At 35.8% G+C, this 23698-nt stretch overlaps 1 protein-coding gene across 2 annotated transcripts in view; it reads right to left on the bottom strand.

The window, feature by feature from the left end:
• Positions 1–23698, bottom strand: part of UBA5 (ubiquitin like modifier activating enzyme 5) — a 32297-nt gene that overhangs the window by 7471 nt on the left and 1128 nt on the right. For both annotated transcript variants that reach the window (XM_040232754.1, XM_040232755.1), the window contains exons 2-8: positions 18513–18558; positions 18308–18397; positions 15214–15323; positions 12967–13053; positions 12247–12331; positions 10451–10555; positions 10145–10272 (exon numbers count right to left, since the gene is read on the bottom strand). In XM_040232754.1, coding sequence (XP_040088688.1) covers positions 10145–10272; positions 10451–10555; positions 12247–12331; positions 12967–13053; positions 15214–15323; positions 18308–18397; positions 18513–18558 — 651 coding nt within the window. The remainder of the gene's footprint in view (positions 1–10144; positions 10273–10450; positions 10556–12246; positions 12332–12966; positions 13054–15213; positions 15324–18307; positions 18398–18512; positions 18559–23698) is intronic.

Genomic DNA, 23698 nt, shown 5'->3' with positions numbered 1-23698 from the left:
CCACATGAACAACTAGGCAGACTTTATGTCTATGGAATATGTAAAAGGACATTGAGAGCTCCCACAAAAGAAAACACACTAGTTCTGATAGCTGTGGAAAATGGAGGCAAGAACCCACAGAAGACAGACCAGATTAAAATTTGAGCTGCCCCAACTGCAGGTCCAGAGACCAGTACAGTGTTGGAAGTACCCTAGGGGGGTGAGGTGGACTGTGACTCCCAGGGAAAGGACCCTGACAGAAGTGATTCAAGAAAAACATTTATTATTCTTATGTTTTGACTTCTGTAGTTTATTTTGGATTTTTCTCTCCCCCCACCCACCCCGCCTCTGTTGTAGTTGTTGATTTTAATGGCACTATGAAATCTAATTAAGCTTTTAAGTTGTTTTTTTTTTTTCCAATCACACTTTTTATTGTTATAAACCTCTGCCTCTTATGTTGGGCTTTTGCAGTTCTATGGAGTTTTCCTTTTTTCTTCCTTCCCTCTACCTTTTTTTTTTTCTTTTCTAATTTTAACTTTTAAAAACCTATTATTTTTTCTATATTTATTCCTTTGTTTGCTTTTCCTATTGTTCTTTTACTCTTGCAGTTAATCTTCAATGTATATAAATCTTCTTTCTAAAGCTATGTTTAACTTTTCATAGCTATTCTTTTTTTCTTTCCTTTCCTCACAACATACTTGTTAGTTTTGTTTTCATTGCTTTATTCCTCATTTGGCACCTTACTTTACTTTTGTTTTCCAGTTTGTGCTGTAGTTAGTTTTGTTCTTAACTGGTAGATATAACTTTTGGGTTGCTCTGTTCACTGTGTCAATCTATTGTACTTTATTTTTGTTAGACTGTTTTGATTTTGCTAATGGACGTATATGCATATGTGTATATCCCATTATTTTAATTATTATTTGCCTGATTTTGAACTGCTATTTGTCTGGGGTTCACCTTTGGTTTCTCATTTGGAAGTATTTGTTTTAATCTAACAACGCCATAACAAACCACTTGTGGAATCTTTGTTCCTGACCAGAGATCAAGCCCTGAGCCTTTGGTGCGGGAGCACTGACTCCAACCCTAGACTACCAGAGAACTAACCATAGGGAATATCAAATAGTGAGAACACACACAAATGAAACCACTTGAATACAAGACCAGGTATCATCCAACCACCAGTAGCACCCTGTGTAGGACACCTCATTCAAGCAACAAACAAAACAAAAATACAAATCCAGTCATTAGCAGACAGGATTACTACCTACTCAACCTCGCTCATCAGAAGAAACACACAAAAAAACTCAGCACAAATCTCACCCTATACGAAGCTTACACAAACCACTGGACCAACCAGAAGAGGGCAGAAACCAAAAGTAAGGAAGAATTCACCCTTGAAGCCTGGGAAGAGGAGACCTCAAACACAATAAATTAAAAATAAATAATAATGTAAAGGTAGAGAAATACTGCACAAATGAGGGAATAAGCTAGAAACACAGCAGTCCAAATAAATTAAGAGGAAATAGGCAAACTACAGAAAAAGAATTCATAATAATGATAGTAAAGATGATCAAAAACCTTGAAAACAGAATGGAGAAAATTCAAGAATCAATTAACAAAGACCTAGAAGAATTAAAGGGTAAACATACAGAGACAAAGAACACAATTACTGAAATTAAAAATACTCTAGAAGGAATCAATAGCAGAATATCTAAAGCAGAAGAACGAATCAGTGAGCTGGAAGATAAAATGGTGGAAATAACTTATGAAGAGCAGAATAAAGTAAAAAGAATGCAGAGAACTGAGGAAAGTCTCAGAGACCTCAGGGACAATATCAAACACACCAACACTGAATTATAGGGGTCCCAGAAGAAGAGAAAAAGAAATGGTATGAGAAAATTTTTGAAGAGGTTATAGTTGAAAATTCCCCCAACATGGAAAACGAAATAGTCAATTAAGTCCAAGAGTGGCAAAGAGTCCCATAGAAGATAAACCCAAGTAGAAACACACCAAGACATACACTAATCAAAGTAACAAAGATTAACTACAAAGAAAGAATATTAAAAGCAACAAGGGAAAAGCAACAAGTTACATACAAGGGATACCCCATATTTTTAACAGCCAGTCTTTCATCAGAAACTCTGCAGGCCAGAAGGGAATGGTAGGATTATATTTAAAGTACTGAAAGGGAAAAATCTACAACCAAGTTTACTCTACCCGGCAAGGACATCATTCAAAATTGATGGAGAAATCAAAAGCTTTTCAGACAAGCAAAAGTTAAGAGAATTCGGTACCACCAAACCAGCTTTATGACAAGTGTTAAAGGGACATATATAGTCAAGAAATACCAGAGGAAAAAAGATCTACAAAATCAAACCCCAAACGATTAAGAAAATAGCAATAGAAACATATATATCAATAATTACTTTAAGCATAAATGGATTAAATGTTCCAACTGAAAGACACAAATTGGCCGAATGGATACAAAAAGACGACCCATATATATTCTGTCTACAAGAAATCCATTTCAGACTTAAAGACACATATAGACTGAAACTGAGAGGATGGAAAAATATATTCCATGCAAATAGAAAGCAAAAGAAAGCTGGAGTAGCAATCCTCATATCAGAAAAAATAGACCTTAAAGTAAAGAATACTACAAGATAAAGAAGGACACTACATAATGACCAAGGGATCAATCCAAGAGGAAGACATAACAATTGTAAATATCTGTGCACCAAACATAGGAGCACCTCAGTACATAAGACAAACACTAACAGACATAAAAGGACAAATGGACAGTAACACAGTAATAGTAGGAGAGGTCAACACCCTACTCACACCAATGGACGATCATCAAAACAGAAAATTAATAAGGAAACACAAGCCTTAAATGATACATTAGATGGATGAATCTCACTGATATCTTCAGAGCATTCCACCCAAATGCAGAATATACCTTCTTCTCAAGTGCACATGGAACATTCTCCACAACAGACCACATCTTGGCTCACGAATCAAACCTCAGTAAATTAAAGAAAACTGAAATCATATCAAGCATCTTTTCTTACCACAATGCTATCAGACTAGATATCAATTATTGTGTAAAAAAAACACAATCATATGGAGATTAAACAATACATTTATAAATAACCAATAGGTTATTGAAGAAACCAAAAGGGAAATAAAAAAATTTCTAGAAACCAATGAGAATGAAAACAACTCAAAACCTATGGGAAGCAGCAAAAGCAGTGCTAAGAGGGAAGTTTATAGCAATACAATCCTACCTCGAGAAACAAGAAAAACATCAAGTAGACAACCTAACTTTACACCTGAAAGAACTGGAAAAAGAACAAACCCCCCCAATTAGTAGAAGGAAAGAAATCAAAAAGATAAGAGCAGAAATACATGTAAAAGAAATGAAGTAACGATTAATAAAACTAAAAGATGGTTCTTTCAGAAGATAAACACAGTTGACAAACATTTAGCCAGATTCATCAAGAACAAGAGAGAGAAGAATCAAATCAACAAAATTAGAAATGAAAAAGGAGAGGTTACAACAGACAATGCAGAAATCCAAGGATCATAAGAGACTATTATGAACAAAAACATGGCAATAAAATGGATAACCTGGAAGAAATGAACAGATTCTTAGAAAAGTTCAATCTTCTGAGACTGATCCAGGAAGAAAATAGAAATTATGAAAAATAAAATTACAAGGACTGAAATTGAAGCTGTGAACAGGTATCCCCCAAAACACAAAAGCCCAGGAGCAGATGGTTTCACAGGAGAACACTATCGAACATTCAGAGAAGAGCTAATGCTCAGAGATGAGCATATCCTTCTAAAACTCTTTCAAAAAATTGCAGAGGAAGGAACCCTTTCAAATTCATTCTACAAAGCCACCATCACCCTGATACCAAAAGTAGACAAAACAACACAAGAAAAAGAAAACTACAGGCCAATATCACTGACGAACATAGATGCAGAAATACTCAACAAAATTTTAGCAAACAGAATTCAGCAATACATTAAAAAGCTCATATACCATGATAAAGCTGGGTTTATTCCAGGGATGCAAGGATTCAATATATGCAAATCAATCAATGTGATACACCATATAAGCCAATTGAAAGATAAAAAACATGGTAATCTTAGATGCAGAAAATGCCTTTGACAAAATTCAGTACCCATTTATGATTAAAACTCTTCAAACAATGAGCATAGAAGGTACCTACCTCAACATAGTAAAAGCCATATATGATAAGCCTACAGCAAATTATTCTTAATAGTGAAAAACTGAAAGCATTCCCTCTAAGATCAGGAACAAGACAAGGGTGTCCACTTTTGTCAGTGTTACTCAACATCATTTTGGAATTCCTAGCTACAGCAATCAGAGAAGAAAAGAAATAAAAGGAATCCAGATCTGAAAAGAAGAAGCAAAGCTCTCACTGTTTGCAGATGACACACTACTATACATGGAAAACCCTAAAGATAGTATCAGAAAATTACTAGAGCTAATCAGTGAATTTGGGGCTTCCCTGGTAGCTTAGACAGTAAAGCGTCTGCCTAGTAAAGTCGCAGGATACAAAATCAATACACAGAAATCACTTGCATCTCTGTATACTAACAATGAAAAATCAGAAAAACAAATTGAGGAATCAATCCCATTCATTTCTGCAACAAAAAGAATAAAACATTTAGGAATAAACTTACCTAAGGAAACAAAAGAAATATACACCTACAATTATAAGACGCTGATGAAAGAAATCAAAGACAACATAAATAGATGGAGAGTTTTCCACGTTCCTGGGTAGGAAGAATCAATATTGTGAAAATGACTATACTACCAAATGCAATCTACAATTTAACATCGTCCATATGAATTTACCAATAAAATTTTTCACAGAACAAGAACAAAAAATTTCACAATTCATATGGAAACACAAAAGACCCTGAAAAGCCAAAAGATTCTAGAGAAAGAAGAATGGACCTGGAGGAATCAAACTTCCTGACCTCAGATTATACTACAAAGCTATAGTCATCAAGACTATGGTACTGGCACAAAAACAGAAATATAGACCATTGGAACAAGATAGAAAGCCCCAAAATAAACCCATATACCTATGGGTATCTTATTTTTGACAAAGGAGGCGAGAATGTAAGATGGGGCAAAGACAACCTCTTCAACAAATGGTGCTGGGAAAACTGGACAGCTACATGTAAAAAAATGAAATTAGAACTCTTCCTAACACCATACACAAAGATAAACTCAAAATGGATTAAAGACCTAAATGTAAGACCAGAAAATAAAACTCTAGAGGAAAACATAGCCACAACATTTGATAACATAAATCAAAGCAAGATCCTCTATGATCCACCTTCTAGAGTAATGGAAATAAAAACAAAAGTAAACAAGTGAGACCTGATTAAACTTAAAAGCTTTTGCACAGCAAAGGAAACTATAAGCAAGGTGAAAAGACAACCCTCAGAATGGGAGAAAATAGCAAATGAAACAACAGACAAAGGATTAATTTCCAAAATATACAAGCAGCTCATATAACTCAGTACCAAAAACACAAACAGCCCAATCAAAAAGTGGGAAAAGGCCTAAACAGACATTTCTCCAAAGAAGACATACAGATGGCTAACATGCGAAAAGATGCTCAACATCACTTGTTATTAAAGAAATGCAAATCAAAACTACAATGAGCTATCTTACCTCATACCAGTCAGAATGGCCATCATCAGAAAGTCTACAAACGATAAATGCTGGAGAGGGTGTGGAGAAAAGGGAATGTTCTTCCACTGCGGTAAGAATGTAAACTGATATAGCCACTACGGAATATGATATGGAGATTCCTTGAAAAACTAGGAATAAAACCGCCATATGCCCAGCAAACCCACTGGTAGGCATATACCCTGAGGAAACCCAAACTGAAAAAGACACATGTATCTCATTGTTCACTGCAGTGCTATTTACAATAGCTAAAACATGGAAGCAACCTAGATGTCCATCAACAGATGAATGGATAAAGAAGCTGTGGTACATATATGCAATGGAATATTACTCAGCGATAAAAAGGAATGCATTTGAGTCAGTTCTAATGAGGTGGATGAACCTAGAGCCTATATACAGCATGAAGTAAATCACAAAGAGAAAGATTAATATTGTATACTAATGCATACATATGGAATCTAGAAAACAGTACTGAAGAATTTATTTGCAGGGCAGCAGTGGAGAAACAGAGAATAGACTTATGGACATGGGGAGAGGGGAGGAGAGGGTAAGATGTATGGAAAGAGTAACATGGAAACTTACATTACTATATGTAAAATAGATAGCCAATGGGAATTTGCTGTATGGCTCAGGAAATTCAAACAGGGACTCTGTATCAACCTAGAGGGGTGGGATGGGGAGGGAGTTGGGAGGGAGGGTCAAAAGGGAGGGGATATATGTATATCTATGGCTGATTCATGTTGAGATTTGACAGAAAACAAAGTTCTATAAAAATTAAAATTAAAAATATTAAAAATTAAAACAATTAAAAATATAAATAATTTTTTTCTAAAACTGAACAGAGAATATAAGAAGACAATTCACAGAAAAATATAAATGCTCAAGCCTTTGCACAACTAGAAATTAAAATGAGATACCCTTTTTTCACATGTCAAATTGACAAAGAGTTTGATGACTAACATCACATACAAAAATAAAATCAAAATGGAGTAATGATCTAAATCTAAAACCTAAATGTTTCCTAGAGGGAAACATAAGCAGAACACTCATTGACATAAATTGTAGCAATACTTTTTTGGATCTGTCTCCTACAATGATGGAAATGAAAAGAAAAATAAACAAATGGGACCTAATTAAACTTTTGCACAGCAATGGAAACCATAAACAAAACAGAGACAAACTATGAACTGGGAGAAAATATCCACAAACTATGCTACCAATAAGAGGTTAATTTCTAAAATATACAAACAGCTCATATAGCTTAATATCAAAAAACAATCCAATCAAAAAATGGGCAGAAGACCAAAACAGGCTTTTCTCCAAAAAAGACACACAGATGGCCAATAGGCACATAAAAAGATGCTCAATATAGTTAATCATTAGAAAAATGCAAATCAAAACTACAATGAGATATCACCTCACACTGGTCAGAATGGGCTTCATCAAAAGGTCTACAAATAATAAATGCTGGAGAGGATTTGGAGAAAAAGGAACCCTCTTACACTGTTGGTTGGGATGTATATTGGTACAGCTACTAGGAGAACAGTATGGAAGTTCTTTAAAAAATTGAGAATAGAGTTCTCATATGATCCAGGAATCCCACTCCTTGGCATATATCCACAGAAAACGCATCTGAAAAGATACACAATGTTCACAGCAGCACAATTCAAAATAGCCAAGACATGGGAGCAACCTGAAAGTCCACTGACAGATAAATGGATAAACGTGTGGTATATATATATATATATATAATGAAATATTACTGTTATTAAAACAAGAATGAAATAATGCCATTTGCAGTAACATAGATGACATAGAGATTATCATACTAAGTGAAGTAAACCAGACAAAGACCAGTATCATCTGGTATCACTTATATGTGGAATCTAAAAAACTTGATACAAATAAACATTTACAAAACAGAAACAGATACACATAGAAAACAAATTTATGGTTACCAAAGGGGATGGGAGGTTGGCAGCAAGGGAGGAGGATAAATTAGAGGAGTATGGGATTAACATATACACACCAAATACATAAAATAGGAAAACAAGGACCTAATATATAGCACAGGGAACTACACTCAATATCTTGTAATAACTTATAAAGGAAAAGAAGCTGAAAAAGAATATATATGACTTTGCTGTAAACTTCAAAAATAAAAGTTTGACAACACCTAATGTTACCAAAGGTGTGGACAAACCAGGTACTCTCAAAACTGTCATGGAAATGTACAATCCTTTTGAAGGAGAAATTTAGTAGTATCTGTCAAAATAAGTATTGCATAAACTTAGAAATTATACTTCTAAAAATTCACACTATAAAAATCTAGTTTACAAAGATAGAAGGCAAATTGTTTTCTGTAGCATTGTTAATAACAGCAAAAAAAAAAAAAAAATCTGTAAGGCTAAATGTCCATCAACAGAGAGCTGGCTATATATGATATATCTAGACATACAGATGTACAGAGAGATACTCTATAGAAATGACTATTTTCCCCCTTCTCCATAACATACAATAAAATATTGTGTTTAGATAGGACCTATTGAAGTCTGACAGACTATTTGTCTTATATGAAATAGTCACAGAGAAATAATGCCATTTGAAGTAACATAGAGAGTTGCCTTGAGAGTTCTTATGTTTGCTGGTATTTCTTCACTGATAGGTGATACTAAGATTAGAGTGCCTCTCTGTATCATGTAGCAATTTTTTCTGTTTATATTAGATGCTGAAAAAATATAATTAAGCTTATTAACACTGTAAAGTGAGGTAAAAAAAATGGCCTGAGTTAAAGAACAACTAAAGTAGTTCTGCTTTTCATAAAGTATGAGTTGGTTCAAAAACTGATATTAATTTTAGCTGCAAAGAAACATTTGTCCTAAAAAAAAAAAGAAGAAAGAAAGGACATTTGTCCTTATTAGCTATAGTTTAGATGTGTGGTTGCAGGAGTATCTATTTATGGATAGCTGAGATATTACCCTAGTTAAAGTTTAATCACATATTATTTTTATTAATAAATAATAAGCATCAATGGCAGAAAGTGAAGAAGAATTAAAGAGCCTCTTGATGAAAGTGAAAGAGGACAGTGAAAAAGTTGGCTTAAAACTCAACATTCAGAAAACTATAATCATGGCATCCGGTCCCATCACTTCATGGCAAACAGATGGGGAAACAAACAATGGAAACAGTGACAGACTTTATTTTGGGGGGCTCTAAAATCACTGCAGATGGTGAGTGCAGCCATGAAATTAGAAGATGCTTGCTCCTTGGAAGAAAAGCTATGACCAACCTAGACGGCATATGAAAAAGCAGAGACGTTACTTTACCAACAAAGATCTGTCTAGTCAAACCTATGGTTTTTCCAGTAGTCATTTATGGATGTGAGAGTTGGACTATAAAGAAAGCTGAGCGCCAAAGAATTGATGCTTTTGAACTGTGATTTTGGAGAAGACTCTTGAGAGTCCCTTGGACAGCAAGGAGATCAAACCAGTCAATCCTAAAGGAAATCAATCCTGAATATTCACTGGAAGGACTGATGCTGAAGCTCAAACTCCAATACTTTGGCCACCTGATGCAAAGAACCAACTCAACGGGAAAAACCCTGATGCTGGGAAAGACTGAAGGTGGGAAGAGAAGGGGATGACAGAGGATGAGATAGTCAGATGGCATCACTGACGCGATGGACATGATTTGAGTAAACTCCGGGAGTTAGCAATGGACAGGGTAGCCTGGCGTGCTGCAGACCATGGGACTGCGAAGAGTTGGACACAACTGAGTGACTGAACTGAACTGAATAAACATCAAATCAAGCGAGTGTGTCTGTGCCTAGGTCTTCACCCTTTGGCCAAACCTGCAGATGTAAATCATTTGGTTAAGGCTTCATAAATAAATATACCAGTACCACTGTAGCATTTAACAAGAGCTATTCCAAATGAAGAAAGTAACACAATTATGTGTGTGCTGATGTGTGTAAATTAATATATATTTAAATTAAACATATTAGATTTATTTATTTATAAATTAAGGGCTACCCTGGTGGTTCACTCGGTAAAGAATCTACCAGCAATGTAGGAAACCCAGATTCAATCCCTAGGTTGGGAAGATCACCTGGAGAAGGAAATGGCAACCTGCTTCAGTATTCTTGCCTGAGAAATCCCATGGACAGAGAAGCCTGGTGGGCTACAGTCCATAGGTTGCAAGAGTTGGACACAACTTAGTGACTAAACCACCACCACATATATAAATTATATTAAAAATATATAAGTTAAACTACTACCATATATAAATTAAAAATATACATATATTACACATGTAAAAAATGTTAAAGTATCTGTAAAATTAAATTTAAAAAATTGAATAATTAGCTGGTAACTCCAATTTTGAAATGTTTGTCAAAAGTAAACAGAAGAATTATTCTTCACTCACTTTAACACATTTTGTACCAAGATCCCAGCAACCACTCCCATAGTAGTAGGAAGACTGGCTGCACAAACACCTTCTCGTTTCAGAGTCTTCTCATCAATATTTGCAGCAACTACAAGTGGTGGAGCACACTACATGAAAAGAATTAAAAAATGTGTATTTCAAAAGAAAGGGAAAGAAGTAGTCAATGTTCCAAATAGTATTCCACCACATTCAAGGTTTGGTTTTCCTTTGAACTATAAATATTTTCCCCTAGGAACTCTAGTACTTAACAGTGAAAAATAATAACTCAAAACGAATCACGCGTACCGCAAAACAAGCAGATTCTCCAGGAATTATGAGCTGTATATGCCCTGAAACTGCATTTTCACTGACCCCAGACTCCATCCATGTTTGTCCAAGCTCATTACAAGCCTTAAAAGAAATAAGTGAAAAATAAGAACATTAAAACAAAAAAGTAATTTACCATAAGTTTTTTTCATGAAAAAGTGGAGTTTAACTAAATGAATTACAGAGTTTTTAAAAATAAATTTTAAGAAACAAGAAAACTGTAAATAATGAAATTCCTTAGCAATTGACACTTTCCTTAGAAAAGTAAGCAATAGCATTCAGGTAAGCAGTCAATAAATACCTAATTAAACTGAACTAAAGCATACTGGATTTCTTATTAGATTAATGTAAAACTTCACTTTTCTAAAATAATTTCAGCAACAAGAAACTGCAAAATTTTATTTGCAAAGTTGAAAACACAATAATTCAAAAGAAGAAGAATTCAGTTTTATTTTTGAGAAATCATGTGTGTAAGCTATTTATACATATTTATACATTTACTTATAAGTAACAAAAGTTAAAACCAATGCTGACCAAGAATAAGGCAGTATTATAAGATATTCATTTATTTAAAAAATTGTACATCAGAATTTTCTAGTGTTTAATAGTTTCCTCTACTGGCCTAAGACAGAGTAGGATACTGAAACATATGCCTTACCAGCAAGGCTAGACAGGTCCCCTTAGAATAAATTTCAAAAATAGGATGAGATCACATTAAGAATAAATAAAACACATTATCAAAGGGCTTAAATGCAGAAATACTTTCAGAATGTGGAATATATACTGACAGAATACACAGGAAAATAGTGAGAGGGTAACAGGCAGAAGGCCAGAGGTCTCCAAACAGAGGAGGTAGGCTGCAAGTGTGAGACATTTTTTATCTCTCTCTTATGAGGCAGGAGGAAACGAACTACTGATATATATTTTTTTCCCTTCTCTATACAAATTTAAAAAGAGGTTTCTCTTAAAACACTGTGTTGCTATAATGACACCTGGTTCCACCTGAAATTAATTATTCTCAAACCTTGAGCTAACCAATGCATTTTTCTTATGAAAATGTTTGTCTTAAGCTATGTTAATGTACTATGCATTTACCCCAGACTGTGTCTTCAAGTCCATTTGCTAAAGGCTCAGAACTGACTTGACAAACCAGTATGTTATACGCATACATTGTTCTCTTAATGAAACTATATATTTGTATGGGAATCTGCCTTTTTCAAGATTCATGTCAATCATTTTATGGCCTGGGATGACTCACCTGGTGCCAAGATTATCTCAAAATGCATCTGGCAGGTGAGGGCCCTGGTGCCATTCTCTGAGTTTTGAGACATTTCCTTTCTTTAATTAGCAAACAGCTGCTGCTGCTGCTAAGTGACTTCAGTTGTGTCCGACTGTGTGTGACCCCACAGATGGCAGCCCACCAGGCTGCCCTGTCCCTGGGATTCTACAGGCAAGAACACCGGAGTGGGTTGCCATTTCCTTCTCCAATACATCTAGTAGCTATATATACATCCAGCTAAAGGCTAGCAGTGGGGTATTCTTTCTGCCCCCTTCTGATGTCTATGTCAGAAGCTTTCTCTATCTCCTTATACTTTAATAAAACTTTATTACACAAAAGCTCTGAACTATCAAGCCTCGTCCCTGGCCCCGGACTGAATTCTTCTCCTCCGGAGGTCAAGAATCCCAGCCAAGACCAAGAATCCTGGTGTCTTTTCCAAGTTCAGCAACAACCTTTCAATAGGTAAACCCATGAGTTTAACACAAAAGATACTCACTGTATTTATTGTCATTCGAGCTTCAAAATTATCCACACAGCTAAGAACTAGGTCAACAGGTTTTCCTTCTTCTAATCCACCATTACTAGGCAAAGAAAACAAGTTTTATTGGAAAAAATCAGGACACAAATACAATCTTATTTGTTCAATCAACACATTTAGTCTTTCAGTAAATTTTTGAGCATAATTGTAACATAGAATTTAATATTAAAGACCAAGTATATATTAAGTATTCACTGTTATAAATATCAATAATATTACAGTATTACTTAAACTGTAAAGATGTACAGGGGTACCAGAAATATAAACTGTGTTCACAAAAATTACCATTTCTCTGTCAGCTTTTATAGACTTTTATTCATGTTTCACTACAAATGTAAATGTAACAAAAGTTAATTGAATATAATTTCAATAGTTTAGGTCTGCAGAAAACCATATTCAGATAGAAATATAACCTATAACACAGAACTTATAATGGAGGCCCCTTGCTATATCATAATAACAGACATTTTGAGGCTTATTTTTTATTTTGTTGTTACTATTGTTTAATGGACCATATATACTATTTACTGAGCTCCCACTATATAAAACTTACACAAAATATTAACTATTTTAAAAATAAAATATATATCAACCTTCTCATTGAATTAATTGATAGATTTTCTAATACTGAAAGTGAGATGGACATGGTGTGCAAAATACTCATAAATAAAATTTTACCTTATTCTATTCATGAAATGTTCAAAGTTTTCTACTGTGGTTATATTGTAGTTGTGTACTTCAAAAAGAACATCAGGATTAATGTTCCTAAAGGGAAAAGAGAATGATTATAAAAACGACAAGTAGAACAGTAAAATAAAGCAAGAAAAAGCACTAAAAAGAGCTAAAGATCATTTAACAGATATTAGAGAAACAGAATTCAAGCAATTCAAAGAAAATCCAAAGTCCTCTTCTACCTCTTTCATCCCACTGCAAGGACCAAGTTCAAAACATGTAGAGTGTCAGAAGGATTACAAAAATATTCCCACAGTCTCAGTTCAGTTCAGTCACTGAGTCGTGTCCGACTCTTTGTGACCCCATGAACCGCAGCACGCCAGGCCTCTCTGTCCATCACCAACTCCCGGAGTCGACCCAAACCCATGTCCATTGAATCAGTGATGCCATCCAACCATCTCATCCTCAGTCGTCCCCTTCTCCTCCTGCCCCCAATCCCTCCCAGCAACAGAGTCTTTTCCAATGAGTCCGCTCTTTGCATCAGGTGGCCAAAGGATTGGAGTTTCAGCTTCAACATCAGTCCTTCCAATGAACACCCAGGACTGGTCTCCTTTAGAATGGACTGGTTGGATCTCCTTGCAGTCCAAGGGACTCTCTAGAGTCTTTTCCAACACCACAGTTCAAAAGCGTCAATTCTTCTGTGCTCAGCTTTCTTCACAGTCCAACTCTCACATCCATACATGACCACAGGAAAAACAATAGCCTTGACTAGATGGACCTTTGTTGGCAAAGTAATGTCTCTGCTTTTTAATATGCTGTCTAGGTTGGTCATAACTTTCCTTCCAAGGAGTAAGCATCTTTTAATTTCATGGCTGCAATCACCATCTGCAGTGATTTTGGAGGCCCCAAAAATAAAGTCTGACACTGTTTCCACTGTTTCCCCATCTATTTCCCATGAAGTGATGGGACCAGATGCCATGATCTTAGTTTTCTGAATGTTGAGCTTTAACCTAACTTTTTCACTCTCTTCTTTCACTTTCATCAAGAGGATCTTTATTTTTTATTCACTTTCTGCCATAAGGGTGGTGTCATCTGTATGCTGCTGCTAAGTCGCTTCAGTCGTGTCCGACTCTGTGCGGCCCCATAGATGGCAGCCCACCAGGCGCCACCATCCCTGGGATTCTCCAGGCAAGAACACTGGAGTGGGTTGCCATTTCCTTCTCCAATGCATGAAAGTGAAAAGTGAAAGTTAAGTTGCTCAGTCGTGTCCAAATCCTAGCGACCCCATGGACTGCAGCCTACCAGGCTCCTCTGTCCATGGGATTTTCCAGGCAAGAGTAGGGGTGGGGTGCCATTGCCTTCTCCTGTCATCTGTATATCTGAGGTTATTGATATTTCTCCCAGAAATCTTGATCCAGCTTGTGCTTCCTCCAGCCCAGCGTTTTTCATGATGTACTCTGCATATAAGTTAAATAAGTAGGGTGACAATATACAGCCTTGACGTGCTCCTTTTCCTATTTGGAACCAGTCTGTTGTTCCATGTCCAGTTCTGACTGTTGCTTCCTGACCTGCATATAGGTTTCTCAAGAGGCAGGTCAGCAGCTCTGGTATTCCCATCTCTTTAAGAATTTTCCACAGCTTATTGTGATCCACACAGATGTGCTGGGAATTAAGCTTTTATTACCTCTGTTAACTACACAGTTCAGTCTAACAAAAGAGCTTCTTTGCTTCTTATTCAATTCAGTGCAAGAACGTTTAGGAACATAAAGAAACATCCCAGAGTATGAGCTGCCAAACTAGGTCCCTTGGGCCAAATCTGACTACCACCTTGCTACATTTTTTTGTAAGGTCTGCAAACTAAGAGTAGTTTTTATATTTTTAAATGGCTGCAAGAAAAGAAAAAAATCAAAAGAACAACAATATTTCATGATGTGAAAATTATAAGAAATTTAAATTTTAGATTCCATAAATAAAGTTTTATTGGGGCACAGTTTTGCTCATTTACTTTTATACTGCCTATAGCTACTACAACTGTTTAGCTGAGCAGTTTTGACAAAGACCATATGGCCCTCAAAGCCTAAAATATTTACTATCTAACCTTATAGAGAAAAAGGCTGCCAACCCATATCTTTATGCATAAGTGAAACCAGCATTTTTATACAGGAAAATTCAGTTCCATTTATAAGTTAGGTGACTGAATACATACAGGAAGATTTCACCAATTTCACTGCCTTCAACTGCTATTCCATTTACCTCAAAGTATGTTCTGCTGCTTGAACTTTACTTAATCCTGCTTGATGAGGTTGGAAGAAAAGTCTATTCATATTGGCCAGTTCCACCTTGTCATAGTCAAAGAGTAGCAACTAAAATGAAAATAGTGGTAATCTGATGAAAAGTGTACCAAAAAAGGAAATAAAAATAACGAACTAGTCAGCTAGTTAAAATCTGATAGGTTTAACTCTTTAACAGTAATAATATTAACTAACTTTGAAAAACTAGATGTCATATATTAACTCATTTAAGGATCACATGCAGTAAGTATATAGGTATTCTCCTCATTTTAGAAATAATACAACTAGGGTACTTGCCCAACAGCTACTCAGCTAATATGTAGTAAACATGGGATTCAAACTGAGGCATTCTCTGCTGTACTGCCCCTCTAAATGATTATATCAAAAATTAATGTTCACTGCACTTCATGACAATTTTTTACAAACTGTGCCAAAATCTTACTTCATTCCAATTATTGGCCAAAAGCTAGCCACCCATTAGATAAATGAAAATTTTAAATAAGATTTAAAAAATGCTATAACTTAAAACCATGGTATAATACAATGCCTTTCATGAATATGGAACTAAATATACTCACGACATGGCTCAAACATTATTCCAAACAGAATGATTAACCAGTTAATTTATATTTCCTACTATATACTTAGGCATGATAGCATTTGTCAAACCTATTCACCCAACTTTAAAATGGCCAAAAGATCCATTTCCTATCAGTAAGAGCTGGTTGAACTCAAAGATATCCAAAGTCCTTTCTTTTTTTATTATCTAAAATTAAATTTTTATTGGATGAGACTCAGAGTAGACTAGACATGGCAGGGGAAAAAGAGGATCCATGAACATGAATGCACAGCAATGCAATTTATCCAGAGTGAAGAAAAAAAGAACCAAAAAAAATTGATCCTCTAGACCTATGGAATAATTCAAAGCAGTGTAAAAGTGATATACTTTGCTATCATTGCCAAAGTCACTTCTTTATCTAAACTTCTGTGACTTTGTGATACAATTCTCAGTGTTCCAAATCTAACAATAAAAACAAAAATGGGATGTTCTTCTTCTCAATACAAAAACTAAAGAAAGTTAACCCAGCCCTTAGTATCTTGCTAGAAAAGACATCACTTATATTCTCTATAACTTTCTAACCCTACTTAGTCTCTTCAAAATTTGGTTTATTTAAGCTTATTCAAACAGTATTTATTAGGTCAGGCCAAGTATTAAGTTTGAGTTTCAGCCTCATAGCTATATGAGTAAATTGTAGTAAATCCTAAATTTGAGGACAGGAGGTGTAAGTTGTAACTGTCAATAATTAGCTCTGATCCTGGGTAAGTCACTTTAACTGTTTAGGTCTGTATCCTCATTTGTAAAATAAGGCAGTTGATCTAGATCTGGTTATCCAAGGTACCCCAGGAACTCAGGAAATTTTCAGGGATAAGAAGTGGGCTCTGGATCTCCAATCCTCCATTTCCCTACTTAACCACATGAAACAGCTTCTTGTTTCTCTGTTTTATACATTGAAGAAAGAGTTCTGAATCTAACCTATGCAGATTCTTAGCTTACAAACTTGAGTGCACTTGGAATCACTGTATTTAAAAATACAGATGTGTGGGTCTTATTCCCAGAGGTTCTGATTACCTATTATGGGGTGCAGTCTGGACATAAGAACTTTTTTTTAACATCCCAGGTGATTCTAACTACAGCAATATCATCTGGAGTTTGTGTTAAAATACAGATTCTGATTCAGCATGTCTTGAGTGGGACCTGGGAATCTTCAATTTTAACAAGCTCCCAGGTGATTCTGGGACCAGACTGAATAAGCAGTTCTGGGCGGTGGAGCCTGGTGGGCTGCTGTCTATGGGGTCACACAGAGTCGGACACGACTGAAGTGACTCAGCAGCAGCAGCAGCAGCAAAGCATAGTCACTGGAATATCATCAGAGCCACCTGGGAACTTACAGGTCCATCTGAAACCTACAGAATCAAAACCACTGGGTTAGAGTTCAGCAATCTATGTTTTAATAAGCCTTCCAAGTGATTCCAGTGCACACACAAACCAAAGACCCACAGATCTTCATGATCTCTACCACCCTTGGTCAATCAACCAGGGCATGTCAGATATAAGCAATTGTTGACAGGCATTTATAAACTTCTTGAAAGATATTAAAATGTTTATAAACATTTTTAGTACTTTGGTGTTGTCTTTTCTATATTGATAAATAAGTGCCAATTTTGAAACCACTTTAAGAATCTGGGGCATGGAATGGACCAATATATTAAAGAGCATTGATAAAGCAAGCATTTTCCCACAAAGTTTATCAAAATGATATACAATTGTGGAAAACTTTTATATTCAACCACTATCTAACATCATGGACTTTAGATTTATAAATATAAGAATGGTCCACTGATTTCTGGTATAAAGTCAACTTTTCCTTCCTCCTCACAATCATAATCTAAATCAATTTTAGAAAAAAGTAAGGAACTTCCTGGTGCTCCAGTAGTTAGGAATTGGTGCTTTCACTGCCATAGCCTCAGAGTTCAATCCATGGTAAGGGAACTAAAATCTCACAAGCCTCACAAGCATAACCAAGAAAATTTAGGAAAAAAAAAAAAAAATGCCTGAGTTAAAAAAAATCTGGAGCATTCAGCAGTTCAATTTAAAGAGTAAGAAAGACACATGCTTTCTAGTTTGTCTTGTAAATAAGAAGTTTTTTTAAAAAATTTGGAGGATGTTTCAGTGTTTCACTACACACTTTTTCAATTTAACAGCCTTCTTTCCTAAACGTCTTTAATCAAAACACTTAAGTCCAAATTGTTTATACATTATCCCAAACAAAAAAGTTCCTGAACACAATCAGACAGTCCTTATTTAATCAGCAGCAATATTAGTTTCCTCTTGGGTGGGTTTATGTCTTAACTGGGGTAGAAAAAAACAATCTGAATAAATACACCACAAATCAATATGCCATTAATAAGGAGAAAAAAAAAATCCTAGTTTGTACCTTATTTACTCCACAAGTGAATGGGTTCTGAATACGACAGAAAATGAGAAATGCTTTTACCTTACCAATGCCACATCGTGTCAGCATTTCAGCAGTCACACTGCCAACTCCACCAACACCTACTATTGCTACAGTAAAGGTACGGATTTTCTGTAAAATGCAAAATTATATATGTGTTGGTTAATAATTCTTCACTGAAAATGTCATTGAAAATTATTTTCATTTACTGAAATCATCTTCAAAAATTTGGAAGAGTTTGTCATACCTCATAGTCGCTCACAATTCCCATTCGTTTCAAAGCCATCAGGCGGCTTAAAAAAAAGGAAAAAAATGTTTTAAAGTTTACAGTATTCTAATTAATAGTGACATAGGTTAACATACATCATCATAGAAAATAAACTTTAAGAGAAGAAACAGTAAGGGAAGTGGGGGTGGGAAGAGAAATCTTTCAGTTAATTTTTACCAGATGAAACTAAATCACCTCAGCAATTTTAAAAAGCACGGATGCCCGAATATCCTCCAAGACAGAGCCTGTGCAATAAGATTGTTTTTAAAGTTCCTCATACATTCAGTCTAATGTGCAGTGAAGATTGAGACCTACTGACTGAAATGTTAAGTTTCCAGATGAGAATGGGTCAAAGTGAAATTTCAGCATTTTCCCATGCTTATTAGTTTACGTAAATATTTAATGTTTGATTCAGATTTAATATTTAACATCAGAATAACCTCATGACTGGAATTCTATTGACTTGTTGCCTCTGCCCACAGTGGTAAGTCTTTTAGTAAACACCTTTATTCCAAAGACTCTAAGAGGTACTTTAGATATCTAGTTACTGCTAGTCTGTTACCTTCTTCAGTCACCAAGCCAATCAAACTTTGGATGGGAGGCCTAACAATCTGTTTTGCTCCCCAAATGATTGTGATGCACACTAAAGTTTGAGAACCTTTACTGTAGATTACTTAATTTATTCTCTTGTTATGGTTGGAAGAACATCTTCCCAAAGCTTTGTAAAGAGTAAATTTTGGAACGTAAATTTTGAGAACTTGTATGTCTGAAATGTTCTTTACCTAACTTCTTAAAAACGTTTTATCAAAATTCTATTCTTAGAAATATAAAATGACAAACTGAAGGGTATATAATTGTTGAAAGCTATACCTATACACACACACTCTTAGTTGATAGTTTAACTAGATACATAATTTTACACTAGAAACAATTTTCCTTCAAAATTTCTAACATGATTTCTAGTTTCTGAAACTTCAAAATGTGCCTTAGAGTGAAACTATTCTCATCAATTGTGCTGAGTACTTACTGGACTCTTTCCAATCAGAAATGTATTTAAGTTGTAGAAAATTTCCTTGAAGAATGTGGTGACTTCTTTGGTTGGTTGGTTGGTTTTTCCTGAACTTTCTGAAGCCCCTATTATTTGGAAGTTGGACCACTTGGACTAGTCCTCTACTTGTAATGTCTTTCCTCTATTTTCCATTTAGTTTTCTGCTGTTCTCTGGATTTCTTTCAATGTTATTTTCTTTTATTGAGATTTTCACTTTTGTTATCATTCTCCATTTGCAAGAATGATTCTTTTCGTAGTACTCTGTCCTGTCCTATTTCATTTATACATATATCTTTCTGAAAATATTAATGATCATGTTGGGGTTGCAGTTCCCTTATATAGTCTATTAATTTTGTTTTCTTCCTTTCACATTAGGAGGTTCTCTCATCCTTTCTGCTCATATTTAAAAGTCAGACACTAATAAAGGCAAGGATGTGGGCGCTGCTTATTTGACTTTGGGCTTCACTATAGCGTGATCTTGGAGAAGGCAGTGGCAACCCACTCCAGTACTCTTGCCTGGAAAATCCCATGGACGGAGGAGCCTGGTGGGCTGCAGCCCATGGGGTCGCGAAGAGTCGGACACGACTGAGCAACTTCACTTTCACTTTTCACTTTCATGCATTGGAGAAGGAAACGGCAACCCACTCCAGCATCCTTGCCTGGAGAATCCCAGGGACGGGGGAGCCTGATGGGCTGCCGTCTATGGGGTCGCAGAGAGTCAGACACGACTGAAGCGACTTAGCAGCAGCAGCAGCATAGCATGATCTGGCTGGGCTGTTTAGTTGAGAAACCCACAATGTCAGTGTCTCTCAGTCTTTCTTCTTGGCACTCTCAGATTCCCTACAGAAGAATCTTTCAATTTCCAGCCTGAAAAGTCTTTAAGCTGATCAGTTTTGGGAGCAGCAAGGCTGGGAGTCCTAGCATTCAGTATGTAAACATTTAGTTAATTCCCTTCCTTCAGGCATGAAGACTTGCTTTAATTATTAATAGAAATACTCTATTTTACTCTCTAATGAGTAAATCTCTAGTAGTCTCTCCTGACAGAGAAGAGGCATTTGCCTCGCTACTCAAAGTGAAACAATGAACTTGGGCTGCTTCTTCAACAGATTTTCAGCCATCTCATTTAGTCCTACCTTAAGCCCTTCTTGAAAGACCTATGCCTGTTCTTGAGCTTTGAGAGAATTCTATTGTATGAGTCGGGTTGCAGGCTTTAGAGTGAATTTCTTGGATCCTTTAAATCAGGATCATCTATTAGTCATCTGTCCCTTTGTAGTTTCTAAAACTGTTTTACTATAATCATTCAAGTACAGAGACTCACCCATCCCCCAATTATTAACAGAAACTCTATTTTTCCCCCAGTGGCGATTTATTTCTTTTATTTTTTTTTATTCCTTTTAAAAAATTATTCCTTTACTTTCATTTCACTGAGATTGGGTAGACAGTGATATATGTCTGTGATCAATCTGCCTCTTTACCTTGATGCTGTCTTTAATCTTTATAAATAATCCTGAGAAGAATGCATTGCTGGAGAAGGAAATGGCAACCCACTCAAGCATTCTTGCCTGGGAAAGCCCATGGAACATGGACAGGACTTAGCAACTAAACAACAATAACAACATCCAATTGTTCCAGCAACACTTGTTGCAAAAACAATCCTCTCCATAAATTGCTTTGGTAACTTAAAAATCAATTGACCATATTTATATGGGTCTTTTACCAGACTTTCTATCCTAGTCCATAGAAATATTTGTCTAGCTTTATACTTATATTATAGTCTTATTCTCTGCAACTTTAAAATGAAATTTTAAAATAAAGTTTCTATTCCTTAAAAAAAAAAAGAATACATCACAACCTCCTTTCATAAATGGGGCCAGCTGGGGGAAAGGGAGGGGAAATTCAGGTTAATTAACTTGCCCAAGATCAGTTAAATGGCAAACAATTATTCAGAGCTGGGTTTTGGAGCTAGTATTTAAAACCAGGTTTTCTAATTTTAAAGACTCTGCTCACCTTTTCATTTAGTTAACATGCTTCTAATTATATTCCTTACCACACAATTTTACAGTTACTTGTGTTGATCATTATTCTACAACCATTGAATCTCCCAAATTAAAGCAAAAGGTCTTTGAGGGTCAGGAACTTTGTATTTCAAAATGTCACTTGATGAAATTAAAATAACGTAGAATACCTACAAATCCCTCTATATTTTTCTGATAATCATGTGCTGTGCTTTATCATAATTCTTACCACTTATACTGTAATCCCAAGTTTACCTTTGTATCTCACACTTATCTGGTAACCTCTGGAAGGAAATGATCATGTCTTTGTATTCCCAGTGTCTGTGCAAATAATAAATGGTAAATAACATTATTCAGGAAGGCTGGAAATGAAAAGGTGCTCACTAAATATGTGCTGAATGTACAAGAATTCAAAAAATAAGGCTGACCTTATCAAGTTTCCATGTACTAGTACAGAGCTTTGGGTGTCAACTGCCATCTCCAAAATAGCAGTTTTAATAAAGACAAAATGGTACAAATAAGACAGAAAATACTAAATGTTTAAATTTGAGTACTGAAAGATTTGTGGTTACTATAATGTCAAGTAATTGTTTCACATTAAAATGATGTCTGAAAGATGATTCTAAATATATGATTCACATTCCTTTGCTTTTCTCAGAGGGAGCATTTCAAAATTTTCATTTTTAAAACTGAAAAATGCTTAAGCATGCTAAATGGAATGAAAGTGACTAATGCTCAGTCATGTCTGACTCTGTCACCTCGTGGACTGTACCCCACCAGGCTCTTCTGTCCATGGAATTCTGCAAGCAAGAATATTGGAGTGAGTAACCATTCCCTTCTCCAGGGGATCTTCCCCCCAACACAGGGATCAAACCCGGGTCTCCTGCATTGCAGGCAAATTTTTTACCATCTGAGCTAGGAGAGAAGCCAAATGGAATAGTTACTACTTATTCTGATTAATGAGATGGTAAACCTTTCACATGTGCCAAGTAAAATACACGCACTATCGTCAATTATATCTCAAAACTGAAAGAAAACAAAATTTTTGTTAATGTAGTAAGATAAATGAGAGAAAAGCAAGAATCTGGCATGATTTAATTTAATGTAGGTTAAAATAAACTGTTCTGTAATTACAGAACAATTATAATTTTGGTCAGGTTTTCTACGACAAATAATATTGTAATTAACAGCTTTGTGGCTAAATACTGTGTCTGCATTTTACGTTGCAATATATATGAAGTGAAGTCGCTCAGTCATATCCAACTCTTTGCGACCCCATGGACTGTAGCCTACAGGTTCCTCCGTCCATGGGATTTTCCAGGAATGAATACTGGAGTGGGTTGCCATTTCCTTCTCCAGGAGATCTCCCCAACCCAGGGATTGAACCCGGGGCTCCCGCACTGTAGGCCAATGCTTTACCATCTGAGCGACCAGGGACGTCGTACACACACACGCACACGCACACACACGCACGCACGCACGCATGCACGCACCCTAAGACATTTACTGAGGCTTTATGTCATAAACCTTTCTTTAAAATCCAAAATTCTGCTCTTTGAAGGGAAAGAGCACCAATAATACCTTTCCTGTTTCACCTATTCTACAACTGTCCAGTTTTTAGCCACACTACTTAATAGCTTATTTATTTTTACTGGGGAGACAGCTCCATAGGAACTTTGGAGCAAAACAAACCTAATGGCAGTACAAGCCTTTTTAGCTACTGTTAGCTCTATGGCTTGAAGCAGGTCACAGCACCTCGCTAAGCCTAATTTATCTCACCTATAAAATGGGGGTAAAATGACAGCAGCAATCTCCAAGGGTTGCAGTGAAGAGGAAAAGTGACAATGCATACAAAGTGTTTAGCGGGTGGTGAAAGTTCAGTAACTGTTACTATAATGCCTAGCATCGAAAGCTCTATTCTAAGAACTTTACATATACTTGTATTTTCAATATTCACAACTCCACAAAAAGAGATACTACAAGCAAGAAAGTGAAGGTACAGAACTCTCATCAGGTTACTCAGTTGTTAAGATTTGACTCCAGTCTGGGCCTAGGGTCCTTACCTCAATCACTACCCTACATTCAACTACTACCCTATATTC

Source organism: Oryx dammah, unplaced genomic scaffold (genome assembly GCF_014754425.2).
Source record: "Oryx dammah isolate SB20612 unplaced genomic scaffold, SCBI_Odam_1.1 HiC_scaffold_2, whole genome shotgun sequence".
NCBI classification, from domain to species: Eukaryota; Metazoa; Chordata; class Mammalia; order Artiodactyla; family Bovidae; genus Oryx; species Oryx dammah.
Note: the sequence above shows the minus strand (reverse complement) of the source record. Positions and strands in the feature narration are given on the sequence as shown.